The sequence below is a fragment of the Pogoniulus pusillus genome, chromosome 19 (assembly GCF_015220805.1).
Source record: "Pogoniulus pusillus isolate bPogPus1 chromosome 19, bPogPus1.pri, whole genome shotgun sequence".
NCBI lineage: Eukaryota > Metazoa > Chordata > Aves > Piciformes > Lybiidae > Pogoniulus > Pogoniulus pusillus.
In genome coordinates, this window is record NC_087282.1 from 24,430,818 (window position 1) to 24,454,988 (window position 24,171).

Here is a 24,171-nt window from a genome sequence, read left to right on the forward strand (position 1 = left end):
CAAGCAGCAATGGATGGAAGCTGCAACACAGGAGGTTCCAGCTCAGCACAAGCAGGAACTTCTTCCCTGCAACAGCCACAGAGCAACTGGCACAGGCTGCCCAGAGAGATTGTGGAATCTCCTTCTCTGGGGTCTTTTATGTCCTGTCTGGATGTGTTCCTGTGTGCCCTGAGCTAGATTGTATGGTCCTGCTCTGACAGGGGAGTTGGACTGGATGACCTCTCTGGGTCCCTTCCAAACCCTGACATCCTGTCATATATATATAAACCCTGTGATCTGTTCAGAGCAACTGCTAATGTGTGCATGGGAGAGACCTGCAACATCTGCAGGTGTTAGGAGCTCAGGCTTGAGGTACAGCTGCAGCACCAGAGACTACTAACTAATCTTTCATCTACTGTCTTCATGGAATCCTGGAATTGGTCTGCTTGGAAGAGACCTTTAAGATCATCCAGTCCAACCTTTAACCTGATTCTGCTAGGGAACCACCAAACCACAGCCCTCAACATTACATCTCCATGGCTTTGAAAGCCCTCCAGGGAGGCCCTGGGCAGCCTGGGACAGGCCTTGACAACCCTTGTGGGGAACAAATTGCTTTTCACTTCCAGGTTGTCCCCTGGTGCATGTGAGGGATGCTCAAGGCCTTGCATGGTTTCAAACACACTGCTTGATAGGACTGGTGCTGTTGTAGCTGTCCACAGTACTTCTTTGTCCTTGGAGGACACAGTTCTTCCATGCAAGATGTTGCAAGCTCCCTACACCCCAGCACTGGCACCTTCCTCAACACAACTCTTTTTGGACAAAGAAACCAGAAAGCCTTCTTTTGCCTTCTAATACACTGAATTCTTACTTTAAAGCTGCAAATAATTGCTGGCAGTCTTGCAAGTGTTCAGCCAAATGCTCCAGAGCTCTGATAGCCACAACTTGCTGTTGGTTCTGAGGAGGGATTAAAACGTATTTTGCACAAACTGCAATTAAAAAAAACAACCCCAAAAGCCCAAAGCAACAGCACACTCCAGAAGTCTGTGCAGCCTACAAGGACAAAGGACCCTGAACAGAACCACCTGAGCCAAGAGAAAAGCACCAGGCCAGATGACTGACTAGAGGTGATTAGCCTGCATCTGAGGAAGAAGTTCTTCAGCACGAGGGTTGTGACTCTGGAACAAGTTGCCAGGGAGGCTGTGGAAGCCCCCGCCCTGGAGGTGTCAAGGCCAGATTGGATGAGGCCTTGGGCAACCAAGTCTAGATGACAGGTGTCCCTGCCAATGGCAGGGGGCTTGGAGTAGATATCTCTGAGATCCCTCCTGGTCTGAGCCATTTTGTGATTCTGTGAGTCTATGACAGGATTCCATGCACAAAGAGCCCATGGAGCAGGGCAGAGTTAGGCTGGACATCAGGAGGAAGTTGTGCACAGTGAGGGTGGGGAGAGACTGGCACAGGCTGCCCAAGGCTGTGCTTGAGACATTTAAGCTTAGCCTTGCTGTGTCCCTGTGCAGCCTGCAGGGGAGGTTGGACAAGATGCCTTTGGTGGGTCCCTTCCAACCCAATGCAAACCGGGAATTCCACAGCACATCTGTGTGAGATCTGGGTCCCAAAGCATGAAACAGCAGCAGGTGAAATATGAAAAGCAGGTCAGGTGACAGAGGTCACATCAATAAATAAAGCATTGCAAGGTTATCTGAGCTACCTCTAAAGCAATCTGAGCAGCTAAGCTCAGGAGGTTAGTGCCTGTACTCTCATCCACTCTCAGCTTGTCCTCATGTTGGGATGACTTTTCCACCAGCTTTCCCATTTCAATCACTGCTTCCACAGCTGAAACACACATAAGGGAAAGTAACATTTTTAAGAGCAGCAGTTAGAAGGTTCTGCTGTTTGAATGAGACTTTGCAAATGATTTATTAAAGGCTCTGTTTTTTAACACAAAAAAGCAAGCTGAGAACATCTGACCATCCCAGGATTTCTCTACAGTTATCCATTTCTTCCCAGAAAGGTGCCAAAGGGCTTTCCAAGCTACTACTCTAAGGAGACAAGGATGCCATGCAAATGTTACTGTATCTGACATCCTTCACTTTTTCTGTTTGTCACCACAGATAGAAGCCTTCCTCCAACACAGCATCTGGATGTGATTCTAAGCTCCCACATCTTGGCTTCTGCTAAGCATGCTGCTGCTTTTATGTTCACATTGTGCTGTGTGGTTCCCAATCTGTACATGTGAACAAATGATGCTGTCACTAAAAAGGTACACAGAGAACAAATAATTGGCACAAAACTCAATGGCAAAAGAGCTCTGCATGGTGCTTTATGTTCCAAGCAAGTATAGAGTGGATTCTCATTGCTTGAGCTAAGATTCTCATTAAGATCTGAGATGGCAGAACTCATTAGAAAGGTCTCCAGAGGTGTGTCATCTGTAAGTCACCTCAGGAATTCAGCTCTTCTCTGGGCAGCTCAAGCTCTGCGTGTCCAGAGCAATTCAGAACAGTTCCACTGAGGTTTCTTCAGCTCAGGATCCATTGTTTATATGGTAAACGCATCCCAAAGGATATCAGAAACAGTAAATCCACAATCATCTGCACCCTGGGGTGCCACTGCAGCTTCTCCTCCTCAGAGGAGTGGAGACTTGCTAGCCAGAGGTACAGTCAGACAGTACCAGATATGGCAACAGGCTCCACAGCCCACATGGTGTGTGGAGAATACAACACTGACAGTTCCAGCCTGCAGCCTGTCAGCTTCGTTGCCTTCCGAGAGCCCAGCGACCCCATGCCGTGTCCATCTCCAGATGGGCAGTCCATCTGCTTGGCATCTTCTAATAGATTTGGCACTCCTGGATTTTGCTTGGTTTGATTTTTTCCAATGGACCCTTTATCCTTAAATTCCTACCTTTATCAGTGTCTTTCTCCATCACTGCAATCTTGTAGACACTGAATTTGGTGAAGATGCTGTCTGGATCACACCTCTCTGCTTCTTTAACTGCCTCTTTAGCCTGCTCACAGAAGAGGTTAAACAAAATCAGTACAATGACATCTGGAAACCAGACACAGTTCTCAGCAGAGGAGATCTACAAAGAGACACTAAAGGCTGCATTGATCTATACGATCATTCAACAAGTTTGGTTTGGCAGCATCAGCCCTGGAAAGAAAAGTCAAGTGACCAAAGGCTGACAGTGACCAGACTGAAGAAAAAGCCAATTCCTCAAAATCAGAAAGCAGGAGAATGAGAATGCTGGAAAATTAAACTCCCTTCAGTCACTCTGGACCATGAAGTTTAACATCTCCAAAGCAGAGCTAGAGAGGTCAAGAGGTGAGGGCTAAGAGACTGCTGAGGGAAGTTACAATGTTTGCTTCTGCCAGGGCTCATCCTGCTCATCTCTAGCCTGAGAAGAAACCTGCTATACTGAGGGATGGTCACACAACCTGTGGGCTATTTCCCCCATTAAATGGCAGGTGACAGAGAGGCCTCCACAGCAGCTAAGAGCACAGAGTCACAGAATGGAAGGGGTTAGAAGGGACCTCCAGAGACCATTGAGTCCAATCCCCCTGCCAGAGCAAGGTCACCCAGGGCAGGGCATGGCACACAGGAACACATCCAAGAGGGTTTTGAAAGTGTCCAGAGAAGGAGACTCCACAACCTCTCAGGGTAGCCTGCTGCAGGCTCCCAGCACCCTCAAAACAAAGAGGTTTCTCATCATGGTGAGCTGGAATCTTCTGGGTTCTGGCTTAAACCAGCTGTTCCTTGTCCTGTCACAGGACACCACCAAACAGAGCCTGGCACCTTCACCCTGACACCCACCCCTCAGATATTTACACACACTGCTCAGGTCCCCTCTCAGCCTCCTCCTCTGCAGGCTAACCAGCCCCAGGGCTCTCAGCAGAGATGTTCCAGCCCCACAGTCATCCTCACTGCCTCTGTTGGACTCTCTCCAGCAGATCCCTCTCTTGAACTGCAGACCACAGAACTGGACACAGTATTCCAGGGGTGGTTTCAGCAGGCAGAGCAGAGGGGCAGGAGAATCTCCTTAGCCCTGCTGGAGACACTTTTGATGCACCCCAGGATGCCCTTGGCCCTCTTGGCCACCAGGGCACACTGCTGTGCCATGCAGAACTTGCTGCCCACCGGCACTCCGAGGCCTTTCTCCATGGAGCTGCTTTCCAGCAGGACAAGCTCCAGTCTGTCCTGGTGCCTGCTCCCTCTCCAGCTGCAAGACTCTGCCCTTGTCCCTACTTAACTTCTCTCTCTGACACATGATGAAAACTAGGCAAAGACAGAGACCTGTCTGAGAGCAAAAGAGGGACAGAAACAAAGATGGAAATGAAGCCCAAAGGGAAGAACAACAGAAATAAACCCAAAGCAAACAACTGCAGACACTGACAAAAGATCACACACATACATATCCATCAGACACATATCGCATGCATACCTCATGTATCATGCACATGTCACACCTATAGGGCACACACATATAGCACCCCCTACAGCACCTCTCCTACAGCACCCAGCTCTCCCCCCCTCTCTGAGCTGTACCTTGCCCAGCTGGTGCAGGTGCAGGTGGCAGGAGGCCATGTTCCTCTGCAGCTTGGCCAGGTTCTGGTCGATCTGCCCGGGTGTGTAGAAGCTGGCAGAGTAACTGTACCACTGCAGGGCTGCTGAGTAGCTTTTGGCCTAGGAAATGTAAAACAGTAATTCAGTAACTGACCAGAAGCAAGCCCCCAGCACCCCCTGCTCAGGTACTTGCCCAAATGTTTTTAGAAGGTGATAGCAAACGAGAGAATCAGGCAGCCAGCCTGTTGTGGGGGAAAGAGTGACCAGTGGGCTCACAACACCGTTAACACTCATTACAAGTCCTGATGCTCAGAATGGCCCAGGTTGGAATGGACTTCAGTGATATTTACTACAACCTCCCTGCCACGGCACGGATGCCTCTCAGCTAGACTTGGTTGCCCAAGGCCTCACGTTCTGGGCTGCGTTAGGGCACTGCTGGCTCCTGGAGGGCTTCTCAGCCACTGTAAAGTGTTAACCCTCCTGGGAGTGGCCTGAAGCTGACCCTGGGGGCAGTGCTTAGCCCACTCCCACTTTCTGTCTAGACCCCCTACAAAAACAGAGGAACTTCCTGTTTCTCTTTCTCTCTCCCTGCCCTGCCTGCCTGATAGCACCATCCTGGTTCCTGCTGCTCCTGCTTTTGCCACATGGCCTCCCTACCACATGGTGGGACAACCACCTCCTGAATCTACCTCACTCCATTGCCATCAATCTGGTTGTATATGTATTTTGTATCTTGTTTCCCTTCCCTACAGCTTTTTGTAACTCTCCTTACCTCAAATACCTTCTATTTATTGTTAAAGTTTTTCTTTTAACTTCCAAATTGGAGCAATTGGGTGTTTTACCCCTTTTCACTCTCCACATCTAATTCCTTTTCTTCCCAAAGTGGGGAGAGGGGAAGGCATGCTATTATTGTATTGTTCTGTTAGGCTTTGGGCTCTGGGAAGCTTAAACTAGAACCACTACAGCAACCAACACCCCCAAGGCTCTTTCAGCAGGGCTGCTCTCTGTTCCTACAACAGCAGGCACTGGTATGGGTGAGCCGTTGATCTGCTGGAGAATACTCCACAGAGCAGACCCTTGCGGTCCTGGTGGACAGCAATGTACCCTGGTGACTAAGAATGCAAATGGTCTCCTGGGGTGCATTAAGGAGACAACAGTCAGCAGATGATGAGAGGTTCTCCTCCCCCTCTACTCTGCCCTAGATGGACCTCATCTGGAATACTGTGTCCAGTTCTGAGCTCCCCAGTTCAAGAGGGACAGGGAATTACTGAAGAGAGCTCAAGAGTGATCTATGAGGGTGGTTAAGGGACTGGAGCATCTCTAACACAGGGAAAGGCTGACAGCCCTGGGGTTGTTTAGTCTGGAGAGGAGAAGGCTGAGAGGGGACCCAATCAGCGTCTACAAACATCTGCAGGGTGGCTGTTAGGAGGCTGCAGCCAGGATCTGCTCAGTGACAGGACAGGGAACAACAGATGGAAAGTCAGTCATAGAAATTCCACCTCAACATGAGAAGAAACTTTTTTGGTGTGAGGCTGCTGGAGCCCTGGAGCAGGCTGCCCTGAGAGGTTGTGGATTCTCCTTCTCTGGAGATCTTCAGCCCCCCCGGATGTGTTCCTGGGTGCCCCCGTTCTGGCAGGGGGTAGGACTGGATGATCTCTGGAGGTTCCTTCCAACTCGTGGTGTGCTGTGACTCTAACTCTTCCTTTGTACAAACCTTGTGATGAGGCTGCCTCAAAAACAGAATCATAGAATCAACCAGGTTGGAAGAGACCTCCAAGCTCATCCAGTCCAACCTATCCTCAAGCCCTATCCAGTCAACCAGACCATGGCACTAAGTGCCTCATTCAGTCTTTTCTTGAAGACCTCAAGGGACAGTGCCTCCACCACCTCCCTGGGCAGCCCATTCCAATGCCAATCACTCTCTCTGACAACAACTTCCTCCTAACATCCAGCCTGAGCCTGCCCTGGCACAACTTGAGACTGTGTCCCCTTGTTCTGTTGCTGGTTGCCTGGCAGAAGAGACCAATCCCACCTGGCTACAATGTCCCTTCAGGTAGTTGTAGACAGCAATGAGCTCTGCCCTGAGCCTCCTCTTCTCTAGGCTAAACACCCTCAGCTCCCTCAGTCTCTCCTCATAGGGTTTGTGTTCCAGGCCTCTCACCAGCCTTGTCGCCCTTCTCTGGACACTTTCCAGCACCTCAACATCTCTCTTGAGTGCCCACAGGAACAGGGATCTTAGTAACAGCTAACACTAACAGTAACACTAATAACAAACACACCAAAGAGGTGAGGAGAAGCAGATCTTCATTTTCACTGCTACAAACAAGAACACTAAAGTTTAGTCCCAAACCTCATAATGTTTGGCAGCTCTGTCCCACAGGATGACGTGCAGCTGGTTCAAGGCTTCAGGCAGCAGCTGTTTCCCACTGTAATGCCCTGAAAACACACTGCAGGTCAGCACTCAGCAAGGGATTCAAGAGGCACACTGAGAAGCATCTCAAGACAATTGAGGGAGTCCGTCCTTATAACCCACAACAAAAACTACTGGGATAGCAACACCTCCAGTGAGGAATTAGTTCCTACCCTGCCTCTGACAAAAGCTAACACAAGACAAAACCCAACAGATGCCCCTTCTAAGGCAGTAAAGGAATAAATATTTCCATGTTTGAACAATGTAAATGTGGCCCCCATCCTTCTGACACTCAACCTCAGCTATTTGTGAGCATTGATCAGATCCCACTCAGCCTCCTCCAGGATAACCAGCCCCAGCTCTCTCAGCCTCTCCTCAGGTGAGAGCTGTTCCGGTGCCTTCAGCACCTCAGTGGCTCTGGGCTGGACTCTCTCCAGCAGCTCTTTGTGCTTCCTGAGCTGGGGAGCCCAGAGTTGGACACAGCACTGCAGGTGAGGCCTCACCAGTGTAGAGCAGAGGGGGAGGAGAACTTCTCTTGACCTACTGGCCACGCTTCTCATAATCCACTCCAGGATGCCCTTAGCCTTCTTAGCCATAAGGGCACTGCTGGCTCAAGGGCATCCTGCTGTCTACCAGGACTCCCAGGTCCTTTTCCTCAAAGCTGCTCTCCAGCAGGTCAGCCCCAACCAGCACTGATGCATTGACCTTGATATATTTACATTTGAGCTTCATCATGAGTGTGACTCATCATGAAAACTGAGAATTGCCATGCAAAGAAACAAAAGAGAGCAGACACAATTAGAGAGGAAGACAAAAATAAGCAGAATTCAACACATCAGCCAACTATCCCCAGCTTCCAGTAAAGAACATCAAAGGATGGGTACAGACCAGTGATAATTTCTTCAACCTTTTGCTTAGCCAGCAGCTCCCTGCTGTTCTGCAGCAGGAACTCCAGGTGCAGCAGGGTGATTTTCCCCAGGTCAGGTGAAGATGCAAATCGCTCAGGAACAGATCTCAGGAACTCAAGCCCAACTAATTCCCTATTCACAAAGATGCATTTTTGAGAGGCCGGAGAAGAAAAGCTGTTAATTTTCCATTCTCTGAGATCCCACATTCCCTCCAGACAGCAGTGTTTGCCATTAAGAGCACTGGCACATGATCACAGGCAAACTGAGGCAAGGGAAGAATTGACTGCACTTCATCTATTCAGCAGTTACTTCCTATCAGCACATACTTGTCCCACAGCATCCTCAAGAGTTTGTTCCTCACAATGAAATGTGAAGCATTTACTGCAAGACAGAAGCATTCCCATAGGTAATCAGCAGGCAGCATTCACCGGGATGGAACTTCCTGCCATCCTTTCTCAGGCACTTGCTCATCCTTATGCTGTTTTTCACAAGAATGATTCTAGGGCTTTACACTTTGGTGCTGAGGGTTGGATAATTAATACACAAGAAAGACTTCAGTCAGATAATTACAAACTCAGAGATTCAGAGAATCATAAAATGGTTTGGGTTGGAAGAGGTCTGAAAGATCATTCAATTCCATCCCCCTGCCATCGGCAGGGGCAACTCCCACCAGCCTGGGTCACTGAAGGCCTCATCCAGCCTGGCCTTGAACACCTACAGGGATGGGGCAGCCACAGCCTCCCTGGACAACCTGTGCCAGTGTCTGCCCACCCTCACTCTAAAGAATTTCTTCCTAATTGCCAGTCTAAATCTGCCCTTTTCAGGCTTCAATATATCTCTATACAATATTCCATATATATATTAGAACTACATAGGGAGAATCTTAATCATGCCAGATCTGGATCCCTCAACATAGGAAGGACATGGATCTGATGGAAAGGCTCCAGAAGTGGCTACAAAGATGATCAGGGGGCTTGAGGACCTCTGCTGTGGGGACAGACTGGGGAAGCTGGGGTTACTCAAGCCAGAGAAGGCTCCAGGCACACCTTACAGCAGCCTTCCAGTACCTGAAGGGGCTGCAAGAAGGCTGCAGAGGAACTGCTCCCAAAAGCCTGCAGGGGCAGGACAAGGACAATGGCGTCAAAGTAGAGCAGAGTAGATTGAGATTGGATGTGAGGAACAAGTTCTGCACCAGGAGGCTGCTGGAACACTGCAGCAGGTTGCACAGGGAGGTGGTTGAGGCCCCATCCCTGGAGATATTTGGGGTGAGGCTGCTCTAGTGGAGGATGTCCCTGCTGACTGCAGGGAGTTGGACTGGATGAGCTTCGAGGTTCCTTCCAACACAAACCATTCTGTGGTTCTATGAAATTAAAGCTGCAGCATTGCTAATTCCCACTCAACATTTTACACTCTGCTGTGCTGCTGCCATAATCCCTGACATCTTGCTGTGTCAAACCTGTTTTCCCTTGCTCTGTGAGTTTTGAATTAAAATAAACCATCATTTGAATTAAAATAAACTGCCATAAACTAACCACTGGATAACAGATGTCCCTTGCTCATAAAAGAAACTCGACAAAGCCCAAACACTGTGCACACCCCAGCTGGGGATGCTTTCATACCTTCCATGCTCCAGCAGCAGCTTGGCAGTGTTCAAACAAAAGTCTAAAGACATCTCATGGTTCAGGAATTCTGCAACAGCTACAACATAAAGCAGAGGAGATGTAAGTGACTTGGGCACGTGACTGCTCAATTTGTTGTCACCTCTTACAGCTTCTCTGAACCCCTCTGCTCTGACCTCACATGCACTGCTTGGTCCAGCTATGGACCCACTGGAGAGGGTCCAGAGGAGGCCACAGACATGATCAGAGGGCTGGAGACCTCTGCTATGGGGACAGGCTGGGAGAGTTGGGACTGTTGAGCCTGGAGAAGAGAAGGCTGCAGGGAGATCTTAGAGCAGCATCTCACTATCTGCAGGGGACCTCCAGGCATGCTGGAGAGAGACTGTTCAGAATGGCCTGTGGGAATAGGCTGAGGGCAGTGGTTTAGAACTAGAGCAGGGCAGAGCTAGAATGGACACCAGGAGGGAGTTGTGCAGAGTGAGGATGGGGAGAGCCTGTCACAGGCTGCCCAGGGCTGTGCTTGAGGCCCCATCCCTGCAGCCATTCCAGCTCAGCCTTGCTGTGTCCCTGTGCAGCCTGCTCCAGCTGGAGCTGTCCCTGCTGCCTGCAGGGAGTTGCACAAGATGCCCTTGGAGGGTCCCTTCCAGGCCAATGCAATCTGTGAATCCTTACCCAGCAAGAACCACCGAAGCTCCCACTGCAATGGGAACTACTTAAGTCTAACCCTTTAGCAGCAGCTGCTGAGCTGCTGGTGCTAAGTGGCCATCACATACGTGTTCAAAATGGCTGTTCTGTGCCATGTGGCTGACAATGAGATTTACCCTCTGTAGCCTGGATGAGATCAGAGAAGGAGCACACAAGGACATGCCTGTAGCAGCTGTTCAAGGAAGCCTTTCTCAGTCAGCTGTGCACAAGTGCACAGCAACAGATTTTAGTCAAATGCTAAAGCTTAGCAGGAACTTTCACTCAGAAGACAGAGAAGTGGCAGTGCATGGACACAACACTTCTCTGCCAGCCCTACCAGAGACTGCAGACATCCAGTCATGAACAAAGTTGCCCGAGGATGGGCTGGATTCTTACTACTACCAAATCTGAGCAGTGTGCTTCAACAGGAACACTGGGGCTGCACAACTCCAACTGCACAACAGAAGGCAATATTGCAGTAAGTCAGGTTTGGAATGCTGGCTGCTTGGAAGCTGGCTGGAGTTCCCCAGCAGCAGTCTGAAGGGGATTTTCCACTCCTGCTAGTCTGGCAGCTGTCAAACCACTCAGCTCCCTGCAAGAAATTCTTTATCTCATCCTACATTTATTCCTGCTTACGCATCTGATGCTTTCCAGCTATGCAGAGGACAATGCCTCTCCTCCCAAATATTCCATTCTTTATGGAAATACATTTGTCCTGACACATTACCCTTTATTAGAGCCCCCCCCAAAATCTTTCTTCTCCTCTCATGCCAACAATAAAATGAGTTCCTTTCAAGTAACAAGTTTAAGGAATAAAGAGAAAGCAGTTCCTATGCCCTAGATACACTAAGTAACCTCTGGTAACAGAGCTTTAGAACAGACTCACAGATGGCACAGGGTTGGAAGGGACCCTCAGAGGTCATCTTGTCCAACTTCCCTGCAGGCAGCTAGACCAATTCAAACTTACATTGGCATCTGGACAGTCCCCTGTGGGCACTGACTACTGTGTCTCATGATCCAAACCCAAGCCCACATTCAGCTAATGAAGACTCCTCCAAAACACAGGAATGTATGTTTTTCCTTTCCATCTACAACCTTGTCCTGGAAGGCCAGCAGGTCTATTAGATGTTCTGGCTTGCCCCACTCTTCTGCTGATGGGGGAAGCAAGAGTGGGAGGAAAACAAAGGCTTGGGCCATTGTGTCCCCTCCCAAAGTGATAAACAGATACCCACAGATGTTTAGGTACTCGTTGGTGTCTTGCCCAAATAAGGGTGAGCAAGCCCTGGTTTCACCTAACACGGTCAGATTGGCAAATGCCATCTGATTGGTGAATCTCTATGGCCAAAGGAGCCTTTGCACTCGGGCAAGTAATGTAAACTGAGCTAAGCTGCAAGCACTTGTGCTGCTTCTGCCTCACTGCTCTTGAACAACGAGTTCTGCTCTGCCTTGTGCTTAGCCCTGATATCTGATAGTCCAGCTTGAACTACCTGGAAACTTAATTGCCTCAAGTTTCCCAAGAAAAGGCATTTAAGTGCTTCACGACGTGGCAAGAAGTGTCACTGATGTTGTGCTCCCTGCACATCTACAAGAGATGCTGCCTGCACCTCTGCAAATCTCCATGCCAAAAGGAACCAGGATCAGGTCAGAGATCCTCTGCCTCTTTCCCAGCACCCTGGGAAGATCTGGAAGCCTCTCAACAGCTGAGCAGTTCCAACACTGCCATAAAGGAGCCAAGGACTAGCTTGAAATTTCTACTCCCCCACAGTAAGTAGCACAGACTTGCCCTGGGGCTCCAGGCTGCCTATTTGTAAGTGTGGCAAAGCCATTTTGTGCCTAAACTTTTCCAATGTTCTGATTCTCCCAAATGAATGAATTGCCCATAAGCATCTTTGGGAAGATTTTCCTGACTGAATTTAAACCAAATGTAACTGATTTGTACCTAGTTGTGGGTGGGGCTTGCCAGAAAGAAAATTAACTATATATTTTATAATTAATAGAATCACAGAATCAGGCAGGGTTGGAAGGGACCACAAGGAGCAGCCAGGGCCAACCACCTGCCATGCCCAAGGACACCCTACCCTAGAGCAGGCTGCACACAGCCTCAGCCAGCCTGGCCTCAAACACCTCCAGCCATGGGGCCTCAACCACCTCCCTGGGCAACCCATTCCAGCCTCTCACCACTCTCCTGCTCAACAACTTCCTCCTCACCTCCAGCCTCACTCTCCCCACCTCCAGCTTTGCTCCATTCCCCCTAGTCCTGGCACTCCCCGAGAGCCTAAAAAGTCCCTCCCCAGCTTTTTTGGAGCCCACTTCAGGTCCTGGAAGGCCACGAGAAGGTCACCTGGGAGCCTCCTCTGCTCCAGCCTGCACAGCCCCAACTCTTTCACTCTGTGCTCACAGCAGAGCTGCTGCAGCCCTCTCAGCATCCTCCTGGCCCTGCTCTGGACACTCTCCAGCATCTCCACAGCCCTCTTGGCCCAGGGGCTCCAGAACTGGATGCAGTGCTCCAGGTGGGGTCTCAGCAGAGTGCTGTAGAGGGGGAGAATCCCCTCCCTGGCCCTGCTGGACACACTGCTCCTGCTGCTGGCTCTGCTTGGCTTTCTGGGCTGCAAGTGCACACTGCTGGCTCCTCTTGAGCTTCTCCTCCAGCAGCACCCCCAAGTCCCTCTCCTCAGGGCTGCTCTCCAGCCACTCACTGCCCAGCCTGGATTGGTGCTGCAGGACCTTGCACTTGGTCTTGCTGAACCTCCTGAGCTTGGCTTGTGCCCACCTCTGCAGCCTGTCCAGGTCCCTCTGGGTGGATCCCTGCCCTCCTGCCTGGCTGCTGCACCACACAGCTTGGTGTGAGCAGCAAACTTGCTGAGGCTGCACTCAGTGCCTCTGTCCATGGCACCCACAAAGATGTTGAACAAGACTGGCCCCCGGACTGATCCCTGAGGGACTCCACTTGTCACTGCCTGCACTTGGCCATGGAGCCACTGACAGCCACTCTTTGGGTGCAGACACCAAGCCAGTTCTGCATCCATCAGTGCTGCACCCATCAGACCCATGTGTCACCAGCCTGGAGAGCAGGGTGTGGTGTGGGACAGTGCCAAAGGCCCTGCACAGGTCCAGGTCACTGCCATCAGTTGCTCACCCCTCAGCTATGAATGTTGTGACCTGTTCATAGAAGGCCACCAGGTTTGCCAGGCAGGATTTGCCTTGGTGCAGCCATGCTGGTTGTAGCCAATCAACTCTTCATTATCCTTCCATCACAGTAGTGCCTCCAGGGGGATCTGTTCCATGATCTTACATCTCACACATGATCAAACAAACTCCTGCCTCGTTAATTGCCCCAGCTAAATTCAACCAAGGCTGTGACTCAGGACATCAGGAGGAAGGTCTTTACAACCAGACTAGTGAAATACTGCAACAGGCTGCCCACAGATGTGGCTGAGAAATTCAAGCTCAGCCTTGCTGTGTCCCTGGGCAGCCTGCTCTGGTTGGAGGTGTCCCTGCTGCCTGCACAGGGGGTTGGACAAGATGCCCTTGGAGGCTCCCTTCCAACCCAGTGCAATCTGGGAATCTTCTTAAAGTGATAAGGGTTTCCTATGAAACCTACACAGAGCTGTGGTACCTGAGCTGATGTCTTCATCTGATGCTCCACCTTTAAGGAGAATTTTGACTTTCAGAAAAAAACCTGCTGGGTGCAGATCCTCCTGCACAATGGAAAACCAGGCATTACTTGGACAGCCCTTCAGAGAACATAGATCCCACCAAAGCCACACTGAGAACACACCTCAGGAATCACATATCCACTGCATTCACACAATCAGACTGCTTTGGGTTGGAAGGGACCTTTCTTCAAAGCTCGTCCAGTTCGACCTCCCTGCAGCCAGCAGAGACACCTGCAAATAGGGCAGGTTGCTCAGAGTCCCAAAACACCTGACCTGCAATGGTTCCAGGGATGGGACATCTCCCACCTCTCCAGGCAACCTGAGCCAGGGTCTCACCAACCTCAGAGTAAAATATTTCTTATCTAGCCTGAATCTCCCTTTTTTAGCTTCAAACTATCATCTCTTGTCCTGTCAGTATAGGTCCTGCTGAAGTCTGTCCCCAGCTTTCTGGTCAGCCTCTGTAAGCACTGAAAGTTCACCACAAGGTCTCCCTGGAGCCTTCTCTTCTCCAGGCTAAACAACCCCAACTCTCTCAGCCTTGCCTCACAGCAGAGGGCTTCCAGTCCTTGGATCATTTAGACTGCCTCCCCTGGACCTGCCAGTTCCATGTCTCCACGTGCTGAGGACTCCAGAGCTGGATGCAGGGTTCCAGGTGAGGTCTCAGCTGGAGTGGAGTCATGGGGCAGAAGCTTCTCCCTTGACCTGCTGTCCACGCTGCTTTGGATGCAGCCCAGGCTTCTGGGCTGTTCATGCCCACTGCTGGCTCCTGTCCAGCTTCTCACTCAACAGCACCACCAGGTTCCTCCCCACAAAGCTGCTCTCAATCCCACCATTCTCCAGCTTTTACTGACACTGGGGATTGTCCCAGGCAAGGGGCAGGAAGCGGCATTCTGCCTTGGTGAACCTCAGGAGGGTGACACAGGCCCACTTCTCCAGCTTGTCCAGTTGACATCCCAGCCCTCAGACATGGCAGCTGCACCACTCAGTAGACCTACTGGGAGTGCCTCCAGCCCACTGTGCATGCATGGAGCTATGTCTGTGCCCATTATGGAGCAGTACAGGAACATTCAGTGCCACCTCCACAGTGTTTTCTCCTGAGCTGCAGTGAGGACATTCATTGTTTAATTCACAGTATCACAGTACCATCAGGGTTGGAAGAGACCTCACAGATCATCAAGTCCAACCCTTTACCACAGAGCTCAAGGCCAGACCATGGCACCAAGTGCCACGTCCAGTCCTGCCTTCAACAGCTCCAGGGACGGCGACTCCACCACCTCCCCGGGCAGCCCATTCCAGTGTCCAATGACTCTCTCAGGGAAGAACTTTCTCCTCACCTCCAGCCTAAATCTCCCCTGGTGCAGCCTGAGGCTGTGTCCTCTTGTTCTGGTGCTGGCCACCTGAGAGAAGAGAGCAACCTCCCCCTGGCCACAACCACCCTTCAGGTAGTTGTAGACAGCAATAAGGTCTCCCCTGAGCCTCCTCTTCTCCAGGCTAACCAATCCCAGCTCCCTCAGCCTCTCCTCGTAGGGCTGTGCTCAAGGCCTCTCCCCAGCCTCATCGCCCTTCTCTGGACACACTCAAGCATCTCAATGTCCCTCCTAAACTGGGGGGCCCAGAACTGAACACAGCACTCAAGGTGTGGTCTAACCAGTGCAGAGTACAGGGGCAGAATGACCTCCCTGCTCCTGCTGGCCACACCATTCCTGATGCAGGCCAGGATGCCACTGGCTCTCCTGGCCACCTGGGCACACTGCTGGCTCATGTTCAGGCAGGTATCAATCAGCACCCCCAGATCCCTCTCTGTTTGGCTGCTCTCAGCCACTCTGACCCCAGCCTGTATCTCTGCATGGGGTTGCTGTGGCCAAAGTGCAGCACCCTGCACTTGGAGCTGTTGAAGCCATCCCCTTGGACTCTGCCCATCTGTCCAGGGGGTCAAGGTCCCGCTGCAGAGCCCTTCTGCTCTCCAACCCAGCCACATCTGCCCCCAGCTTGGTGTCACCTGCAAACTTGCTGATGACTGACTCCATGACCTCATCCAGATCATCTATGAAGATGTTAAAGAGGATGGGGCCCAGCACTGATCCCTGAGGGACACCACTAGTGACAGCTGCCAGCTGGATGTGGCACCATTCACCACCACTCTCTGGGTCCGGCCCTCCAGCCAGTTCCTAACCCAGCACAGAGTGTTGCCATCCAAGCCATGGGCTGACAGCTTAGCCAGCAGTTTGCTGTGGGGGACAGTGTCAAAGGCCTTGCTGAAGTCCAGATAGACCACATCCACAGGCCTCCCCACATCCACCAAGCAGTCACCTGATCATAGAAGGAGATCAGGTTAGAAAGGCAGGATCTGCCCTTCCTAAACCCATGCTGGCTGGACCTGAGCCCTTTGCCATCCCTCAGGTGTGCTCTTATCACCCCCAAGATAACCTGCTCCATCAGTTACACTATCAAAAGACCACTTCTGGGCCTCTGATCTCAGGGACGACCTTGAGGGGCTGCAGTGTGTCCAGAGAAAGGCAGCAAGGCTGGAGAAGGGCCTGCAGCAGCTGGGAGTGAGAAGGGGCTGAGGGAGCTGGGGGATGCTCAGGCTGGGGAAGAGGAGGCTGAGGGCAGAGCTCATTGCTCTCTGCAGCTGCCTGCAGGGAGGTTGGAGCGAGGAGGGGGCAGCCTCTGCTCCTTGGTGGCAAGGGACAGGAGCAGAGGAAATGGCTCCACGCTGCCCCAGGTGGGGCTCAGGCTGGAGCTCAGGAAGTATTTCTGCACTGGAAAGGCTCTCAAACAATGGCACAAACTGCCTAGGGCAATGCTAGAGTCGCCATCCCTGGGGATGCTGAGGGACATGGTTTGGTGCTGAGCCTGCAGTGCTGGGTCTAGAGTTGAACTGGGTGAGCTTGGAGGGCTCTGCCAACCAGATCTATCCTCTGTGTGTGTGGCCTTGAGGACAATGACAGCAGGGACGTGATTCTCATTTTGCTGTGACCCATTTCTGACACTTTGAAATGGAAGCTGAACTCTGCTGAGTGACAGAAACTTGTCCTGCTTTTCTGTGTGCAAACTGTCTGAATCACTCCAGAATGAAGAGAAGCAGAATTTTTACTCCTTCCATTATCAAGGGACTTCACTATTGACAGATGTGAGGCAGCAGGACAGCTCTGCATATACATGCCAGCAAGTGCTCTCTCTAAGACAGCTGTGGAAGCACCAAAGCATGCTTAGCACACTGCAAACAAAGCACAGCAAACATCTCCAGCTGATGTCAGGGATAACACAGCAGTGGTTAGTGTGGCCCACAGCATAATGTTTACAAATGCTTGAGTTTCAGCTATTGCACACCACAAACACGGCAACCCTTCACTACCTGATTTGCCAAGCTGATAGCTTTCAATGCCTTGTCAAGGTGCAGGCTGCAATCCCACTCAAAATAGGCTGTAGCCAACAACCGTAGCACTTTAGCCTGGAGAGAGAAACAAATTGGAAGTTTCAGTGGCATCTCTGGAAAGCAGAAGGGGAAAGAGCCACAGGTGGGCATATTTATGAATACATAAGACTGAAGTCTAAGGTCATGGGAAATCAAAGCTCTCTGAATCAAGAGAATGCCTGCCTGATACCAGACATACAAAATGATTGCTCGGTTCTGAAGCACATCCAGTCCTCCCTGTCCCACAAGATGTGTATCAGCTGGAGCCCAGAGAACAGAAGAGTAAAAAGGGAGGAAAAAGGGGGTAAAGGACAATCAGAAGTCTGGAAAAATCAGAACCAACAAGGAAACTGAAGGAAGCCTCTTTTTTTTTCTGAAGGAGGTTTCTCTCACTGAGAGAAAGCAACACAAAACATAAAGCCACGCATGGCAGCAGTGTGCAAATTATTTCTGTGAGGAGGAAGAGGTTAAAAACCTTCACCATGTGCCCTGTGGGCAGCTACAGGAGTGATTACTTAAAGACACGAAGATCTACCAGGAAGCACAGAGACAGGACTGCCTGCCCTGGCCCCAGGCCCAGCTGCAGCCCAGCCCCACGCAGCCACTGGCACAACTGCCTCCCCCTCCCCTGCCCTCCAGTGGCAGGGAAGGAGAAATTGGGAGCAAAATGCAAAACCCTTTGGGTGGAGATAAGGAGAAATTAACAGAACAGAAAGAACAAATGAACGGCTGGAACAACAGCAGCAAAATCAAGCATAGACAGGTTACCCTTGTGCTAGCTGAGCCTAGGACATTGACGGTGGGTGGAAAAAACTGAGGGGAGGAAGAGGGGGCAAGAGGGGGAGGGGGAGAGTGGGCAATAAAAGTCAGGTTTCTTGAACACCTCCAGGCATGGAGACTCCACTACCTCCCTGGGCAGCTTGTTCCAATCCCTGACCACTCTTGCACCAGAGGCATTTTTCCTCATCTCCAACCTAACTCTTCCCTGGCACAATTTCAGGCCAGTTCTGCTCCTATTGCCTGAGATTAGGGACAGAGCCCAACAGCACTGCAGCCTCCTTGCAGGGAGTTGTAGAGAGCAATGAGGTCTGCCCTCAGCCTCCTCTTCTCCACGCTGAACCCCCCCAGCTGCCTCAGCTGCTCCTCCCCAGCCCTGTTCTTCAGACCTTTCCCCAGATTTGTTGCCCTTCTCCAGACCTGTTCCAGCCCCTTCTTGGAGTGAAAACTAAATACAGCACTCGAGCTGTGGCCTCAGCAGTGCCCAGCCCAAGGGCTATGTTCACAGGCTCACAGGATGCCAGGGGTTGGAAGGAACCTCTGGAAATCATCAAGTCCAACCTCCCTGCCAGAGCAAGACCATAATCTAGTGTAGGTCACACAAGAATGCATCCAGACAGAGCTTGAAAGTCTCCAGAGAAGGAGGCTCCTCTTACTGTTATTACCTCTTGCTCTATTCCTTACCTGCATTTCCTTGCCAACAGAGTACTTCACATCCATCTTCCCAATATCATAGCTCTGGCTAACAGATGAATAAGGCAGAATGAAATTGGATGACAGAGACAAACCCAAGCTCTCCAATATCCTGCTCTCTTCTACTCCTTCGGCGGCAGGAAACCACACAAACACACAAGCTCTCTCCGTGTTCACTGACTAGAGAATGACGCTCGTGTCAAACACCTGTACTGTCACTTGCTTCAACCTACTGCACCACCTTCTGTACCATCTTCTCCTCAAGCAGTCCAGGAGGCTTTACCACTTTGATCCTCAGGGGTTGGAGGAAGGAAATGTTCTCATTCTCACCTGACATAATATGGTCACGGACAACAGTTATACATGGCTTGGTCTCAGCATTTACAGATTGCCCTCCAGGGGCATTTTGTGCAACCCCCTGCAGGCAGCAGGGACATCTCTAGCACAGGGACACAGCAAGGCTCAGCTTGAACGGCTCCAGGAATGGGGCCTCAAGCACGGCCCTGGCCAGCCTGTGCCAGTTTCTCCTCACCCTCACTGCATGCAACTTCCTCCTGATGCCCAGCCTAACTCTGCCCTGCTCCAGTTCCAAACCACTGCCCTTGGTCTGTCCCCACAGGTCCTTCTGAATAGTCTCTCCCCAGCCTGCCTGCAGGTTCTCTTCAAATACTGAAATGGAGCTCTAAAGTCCTCCTGGAACCGTCTCTTCTCCAGGCTGAACAGCTCCACCTCTCTCCCAGCCTGTCACTCTCTCCCTCTCTGTCACAGAGAAAGGAAAATATCCCGGGAACCATGATCCCCTTTTTTGTTATTCAGAGCTAAAAAGCAGCACAAAGTTCTCCCCAGGACAAAATGCCGTGGCAGCTCCATAAAAGCAGAGCTGATTGCCCATATGAATGGAGAGGTGTCAGAGAAACAGTATCTGGGCCTTGCCTTGGCGGCGCACGGAGCGCTCAGCACGGGCCCCAGTCCAGCAGGTAGAGCTGCACGGTTTGCTCCTCAGCATCAGGCCAGCTTGGCGAAGGAACTCAAGCTTCGCCATCAGGATTCGGTGCTGAGTTCTCCAGAGGAGACAGATACAACATAATCTCTAAAGCACCAGCTGCAAGTCATTCTAAGGATTTCTACAAGTCCTCTTTCACAACGTTTGTGACCAGAACTGTTCTGAATTTGCTACATTGCCACTCCTTTGCTTCTATTTAAAACACAAGAAGAAATAAACCAAAGACAATCCTGAGCTGAAGCTGTGGCATGAGCAGGCTCATCTTGCAGATGGAGAAAGGGAATTCTGCCACTCTGTTCTGCCCTGGTGAGATCTCACCTGAAGTGCTGTGATCAGATCTAGATCTCTCAACACAAGGACATGGGCCGGACAGAAAGGCTCCAGAGGAGGACACAAAGATGATCAAGGGGCTGGAGCACCTCTGCTGTGGGAACAAGCTGAGGGAACTGGGGTTGTGCAACCTGGAAAAGGCTCTGGGGAGACCTTAGAGCTGCCTTAGAGTACCTAAAAGGGGCTACAAGAAGGCTGCAGAGGGACTGTTCCCAAAGGCCTGCAAGGACAGGACAAGGGCAATGGCTTCAAAGTAGAGCAGAGCAGATTGAGATTGGATGTGAAGAACAAGTTCCACCACCAGGAGGCTGCTGGAACACTGCAATAGGTTGCCCAGGGAGGCTGTTGAGGCCTCATCCCTGGAGATATTCAAGGTCAGGCTGGACATGGCTGTGCACAACCTTCTCTAGTGGAAGATGTCCCTGCTGAATGGAGGTCTCTTCCAACCCAGACCATTCTGTGATTGTATGATTTTTATTTCCTTAGTAGTGCCACAGTCCTTATTTGGATCCTATTCAAGCCACCTCTATCTATTCCCTTTTCACCTTGATGTTTGTGTCTTACATTGAGGACCTGCTCTCCTCTATGAGAAATTCAAATTGTTTCAACCAAATTAATTTAAAATTAGCCAGAAGAATTCATCTACTCTTCCAAAGTGTTCAAATTCCTTCACAAATGGCACAAGAACTGGGAACAGCCTCTCCATCAAAATACTCTCCTTGGAAGAAGTGTTAGGAAGAGAACTGCTGAGAACAATAGAAAGAGGATTTTGATTCTGTTAACATGAAAATCCATGTGGAGAGCAGACAAATGTCAGACAACAGAGTAAGGCAGTAACTGTGCATCTGCACCCTAATTCAAACCTTGTATTCTCACATTTTTAATTAAACATCTATTTTCCTTTGCTCCTCCCTCTCTTTCACACATTTTTTTTAATCTCAAAAGCAGGATTTGGGTTTGTTTGCCTTTGTACCTTACCTGAGCCAGAAGGAGCTCTGCTCATACCTCTTCCATTCATAGTTTTCCACTCCGAAGTTGTAGCAGAGGATTGCCAGGTAACAGGTCTGCAATAGAAGACTCCTGCTACTGTACTGATGGTGTAGAAATCCCACCCCCTCCAGCCTCAGGTCCTTTCAAATGCTTTTGACTTTAAAGATATACCCAGTGCTCCCATTTCTGATCTCAGAAGGGATATGGGCTTAAAGGGAACCACAACTGAGTGGGAAAGCAAAGCACCAGGAACCATTCCAGTACAAAAAGCAGCGAGACTCTTGCCACAGCAGGCAGCACAGTCCCTCAAGAAATCCTGCTGAAGGGCCTAGAACCCTAGAATATGAACGGCACAGTTACACCCCCAGAGGGAAACCTGCGGTATGACCACTTCAGGTTTGAAAATGACAGGAGCTGTACATAGTTAAGTACAGAGGACTCCACCTCTTCCCTGGCAAGCCTCTTCCCAGCATCAACAGCTGTACACGGTTACACAGAATCACACTGAAACATTCAGGTTGGAAAAGCCCCTTGGAATCACCAAGTCCAACCCGTAACTCCAGCCTACAAATGTCACCCCTAAAACATATCCCCAAGCATTACATCCAGATTACTTTAAACACATCCAGGACTGGTGACTCAACCACCTGCCCTGGCAGCCTATGCCAGTGCCTGACCACTATTATTGCAAAAAGATATTTCCTAATGTCCAGTTAACGAAAGACAACTCAACCTCTTCCTTGGAAAGCCTCTTCCCAGCCTCAGCAATTGTATTTAGCTAAGTGAAGAGGACTCCACCTCCTCCATGGAAAGCCTCTTCCCAGCTTGTCTCTTGGAGGTTAAGAAGGCTCATGCCCATTAAAAACTTCTGGAGAACCTGGTTTGACTGCTTGGTCACTGAGAGCACTGCTGCTGGTTGTCTGCCCTGACACTTCCGTGGCTATCAACTTGCCTGTCCTCTGCAGTGATGAGCAGCTGTCACCTGCTGTTCAGAGGAGATAGAGAAGTCCTCTTACACCCCAGCAGGATGCCAGAGACTACACCCATTCTGCCTCTGCAGCAGCTTCCTTTTCCAAGAATAAAACAATGCTGCTTCCAAGCAACTGAAACTTTCCAGTCCTCAGGCATGAATGAGAAGCAGCACAACATCCTGCCTCAAATTTCTTCTCTCCTTGCAATGCAGAGCCAGAAGCAGAAGCTCAGCATGAAGCACCACCCAGCACAGCCACTCTCAGATGTGAAACTCTCCTGTCTCCTCAGGTCACCTGCAAAGGCTTTCTTGGCAGAACAGGAAGTTTCCTGTACTGAGAGGGTTTCATGCAGAGTCTTTAGCATAAGGCTGTAGGCATCCTGTGCCCTACCCCAGGAACTGGCCTGCATGCTTGGATCAGAGGCATTTCAGAGTATAATTAAAAACCTGCTTCAGCAACCGCCTGAGTGCCAGGCATCAACCATAACATCAACATACCCACAAGCCAAGCACCTCCCTGAACAGAATCACAGAATGGGTTGGGTTGGAAGGGACCTTCAAGATCATCCAGTTCCCACCCCCTGCCATGGTGTTGGAACTGCCCAGCACAGGTTGCTCAAGGCCTCATCCAGCCTGGCCTTCAACACTTCCAGGGAGGAGGCATCCATAACCTTCCTGGGCAACCTGTGCCAGTGTCTCCCCACACTCACTCTCAAGAATTTCTTCCTCATCTCCACTTTCACTCTCCCCTCTCCCAGCTGAAAGCCACTGTCCCTCCGCCTGGCACTCCCAGCCCTTGTCAAAAGTGCCCCCACAGCTCTCTTGGAGCCCCTTCAACATACTGGAAAGCTGCTCTGAGGTCTCCCTAGAGCCTTCTTGTAGTGACAGGACAAAGGGCAATGGTTTGGAACTGGAGCAGGGCAGAGTTAAGTTGGGCATCAGGAGGAAGTTGTGCCGAGTGAGGGTGAGGAGAGACTGGCATAGGCTGCCCAGGGCTGTGCTTGAGGCCCCATCCCTGCAGCCATTCAGGCTCAGCCTTGCTGTGTCCCTGTGCAGCCTACTCTAGCTGGAGGTGTCCTTGCTGCCTGCAGGGGTCTGGACAAGATGACCTCTGAGGATCCCTTCTAGCCCAATGCAATTTGTGAATCTGTGATAACCTTAACTCAGCTCTTCACTTCTCCCACCTGTCCCCAGACCATAGTTCACATGCGTACCAGTGCAGAAGCAATATACAAGATCAAGGTGTAAAATGAAGCTGGTTCTCTGCAAGAGTAGAGGGCATATTCAGTTTAGAATTTTTTTTGCCTTGATTGCTGATTTGTCTTTTCTCATTTTTCATAAACAGTGTCTCTCTATTTTAAAGTAGGAAGGAAGGAAAAAATAGCCTTGAGGAAAAAAATCTGCTCTTTGCATCCAGATTTAATATGAAGATCTCAAGAACCAACCACAGAAGTTATATAGGGATCAGAGGACTTCTCACTCTTTAAGGTAGAGAGGGGAAAATAAACTTGCAATGTTTGGGACGATAAAGAAAGGATCATTTCTACGATTCAGTGGCTTCACTCACCTCTTTTGGCAGTTTGATCAACATCTCTTTGCAGCACTGCAAGCACTTCACTGCCTTCTGGAAATGCCCCTGAGCAACTGCCTAGGACAGCAGCAGACAAGGACAAGGAGCAGTCAGCAGCCAGCCCTCCCAACTCCAGCACATTTCTGCTCAGCAGCACTTTGGCTGTTCCACCAGGAAAGCTGGGTATGGGATCAGATACCTGTCCTTGCATTGCTACAATCATTTTGGCCACTGCTCTAGGCTGTTTAGGGAGGCTCCTGGGAATTTTAGAACCAGTACTCTCCATGTGTTAGTAACAAGTGCAGGCAACTCCATTTCCTCACCTTCACACTCTGTAGCATTGATAAAGCACCCAGAAACTCCAGTGAGGCAGTGAGGTCTCTCAACAGTTAGAATTTCTACGAGAGGCATTTGAAATGGTTGCAATTTGTGCTGCTGATTACCCTTAGCACTTTTTCAGCCTTTTCTCACTGCGCTGGGCTCTGGGATGGTTTTAGTTTAAACTTATCACTGTGATCTTACTTCACTCTATGATGAGACTGGAAAAAAATACCAGGTGCCATGGAACTCAGCATTCCCAAGCCTTGTGATCTTATACTGATTCTTCCAC

General features: G+C 50.5%; 1 protein-coding gene across 12 annotated transcripts in view; it reads right to left on the reverse strand.

Moving 5' to 3' along the window:
- Positions 1 to 24,171, reverse strand: part of TEX11 (testis expressed 11) — a 47,944-nt gene that overhangs the window by 17,606 nt on the left and 6,167 nt on the right. For 5 of the 12 annotated variants that reach the window (XM_064159689.1, XM_064159691.1, XM_064159688.1 and 2 more), the window contains 13 exons: positions 23,559 to 23,639; positions 21,010 to 21,095; positions 18,690 to 18,747; positions 17,169 to 17,264; positions 13,771 to 13,852; positions 9,471 to 9,549; positions 7,832 to 7,983; positions 6,884 to 6,969; positions 4,516 to 4,653; positions 2,875 to 2,977; positions 2,067 to 2,228; positions 1,685 to 1,809; positions 848 to 933 (listed from right to left, as the gene is read on the reverse strand). In XM_064159689.1, the coding sequence (XP_064015759.1) occupies positions 848 to 933; positions 1,685 to 1,809; positions 2,067 to 2,228; positions 2,875 to 2,977; positions 4,516 to 4,653; positions 6,884 to 6,969; positions 7,832 to 7,983; positions 9,471 to 9,549; positions 13,771 to 13,852; positions 17,169 to 17,264; positions 18,690 to 18,747; positions 21,010 to 21,095; positions 23,559 to 23,639 (1,334 nt within the window). The remainder of the gene's footprint in view (positions 1 to 847; positions 934 to 1,684; positions 1,810 to 2,066; positions 2,229 to 2,874; positions 2,978 to 4,515; positions 4,654 to 6,883; positions 6,970 to 7,831; positions 7,984 to 9,470; positions 9,550 to 13,770; positions 13,853 to 17,168; positions 17,265 to 18,689; positions 18,748 to 21,009; positions 21,096 to 23,558; positions 23,640 to 24,171) is intronic. The other 7 variants (XM_064159700.1, XM_064159699.1, XM_064159698.1 and 4 more) reach the window with 5 other exon arrangements.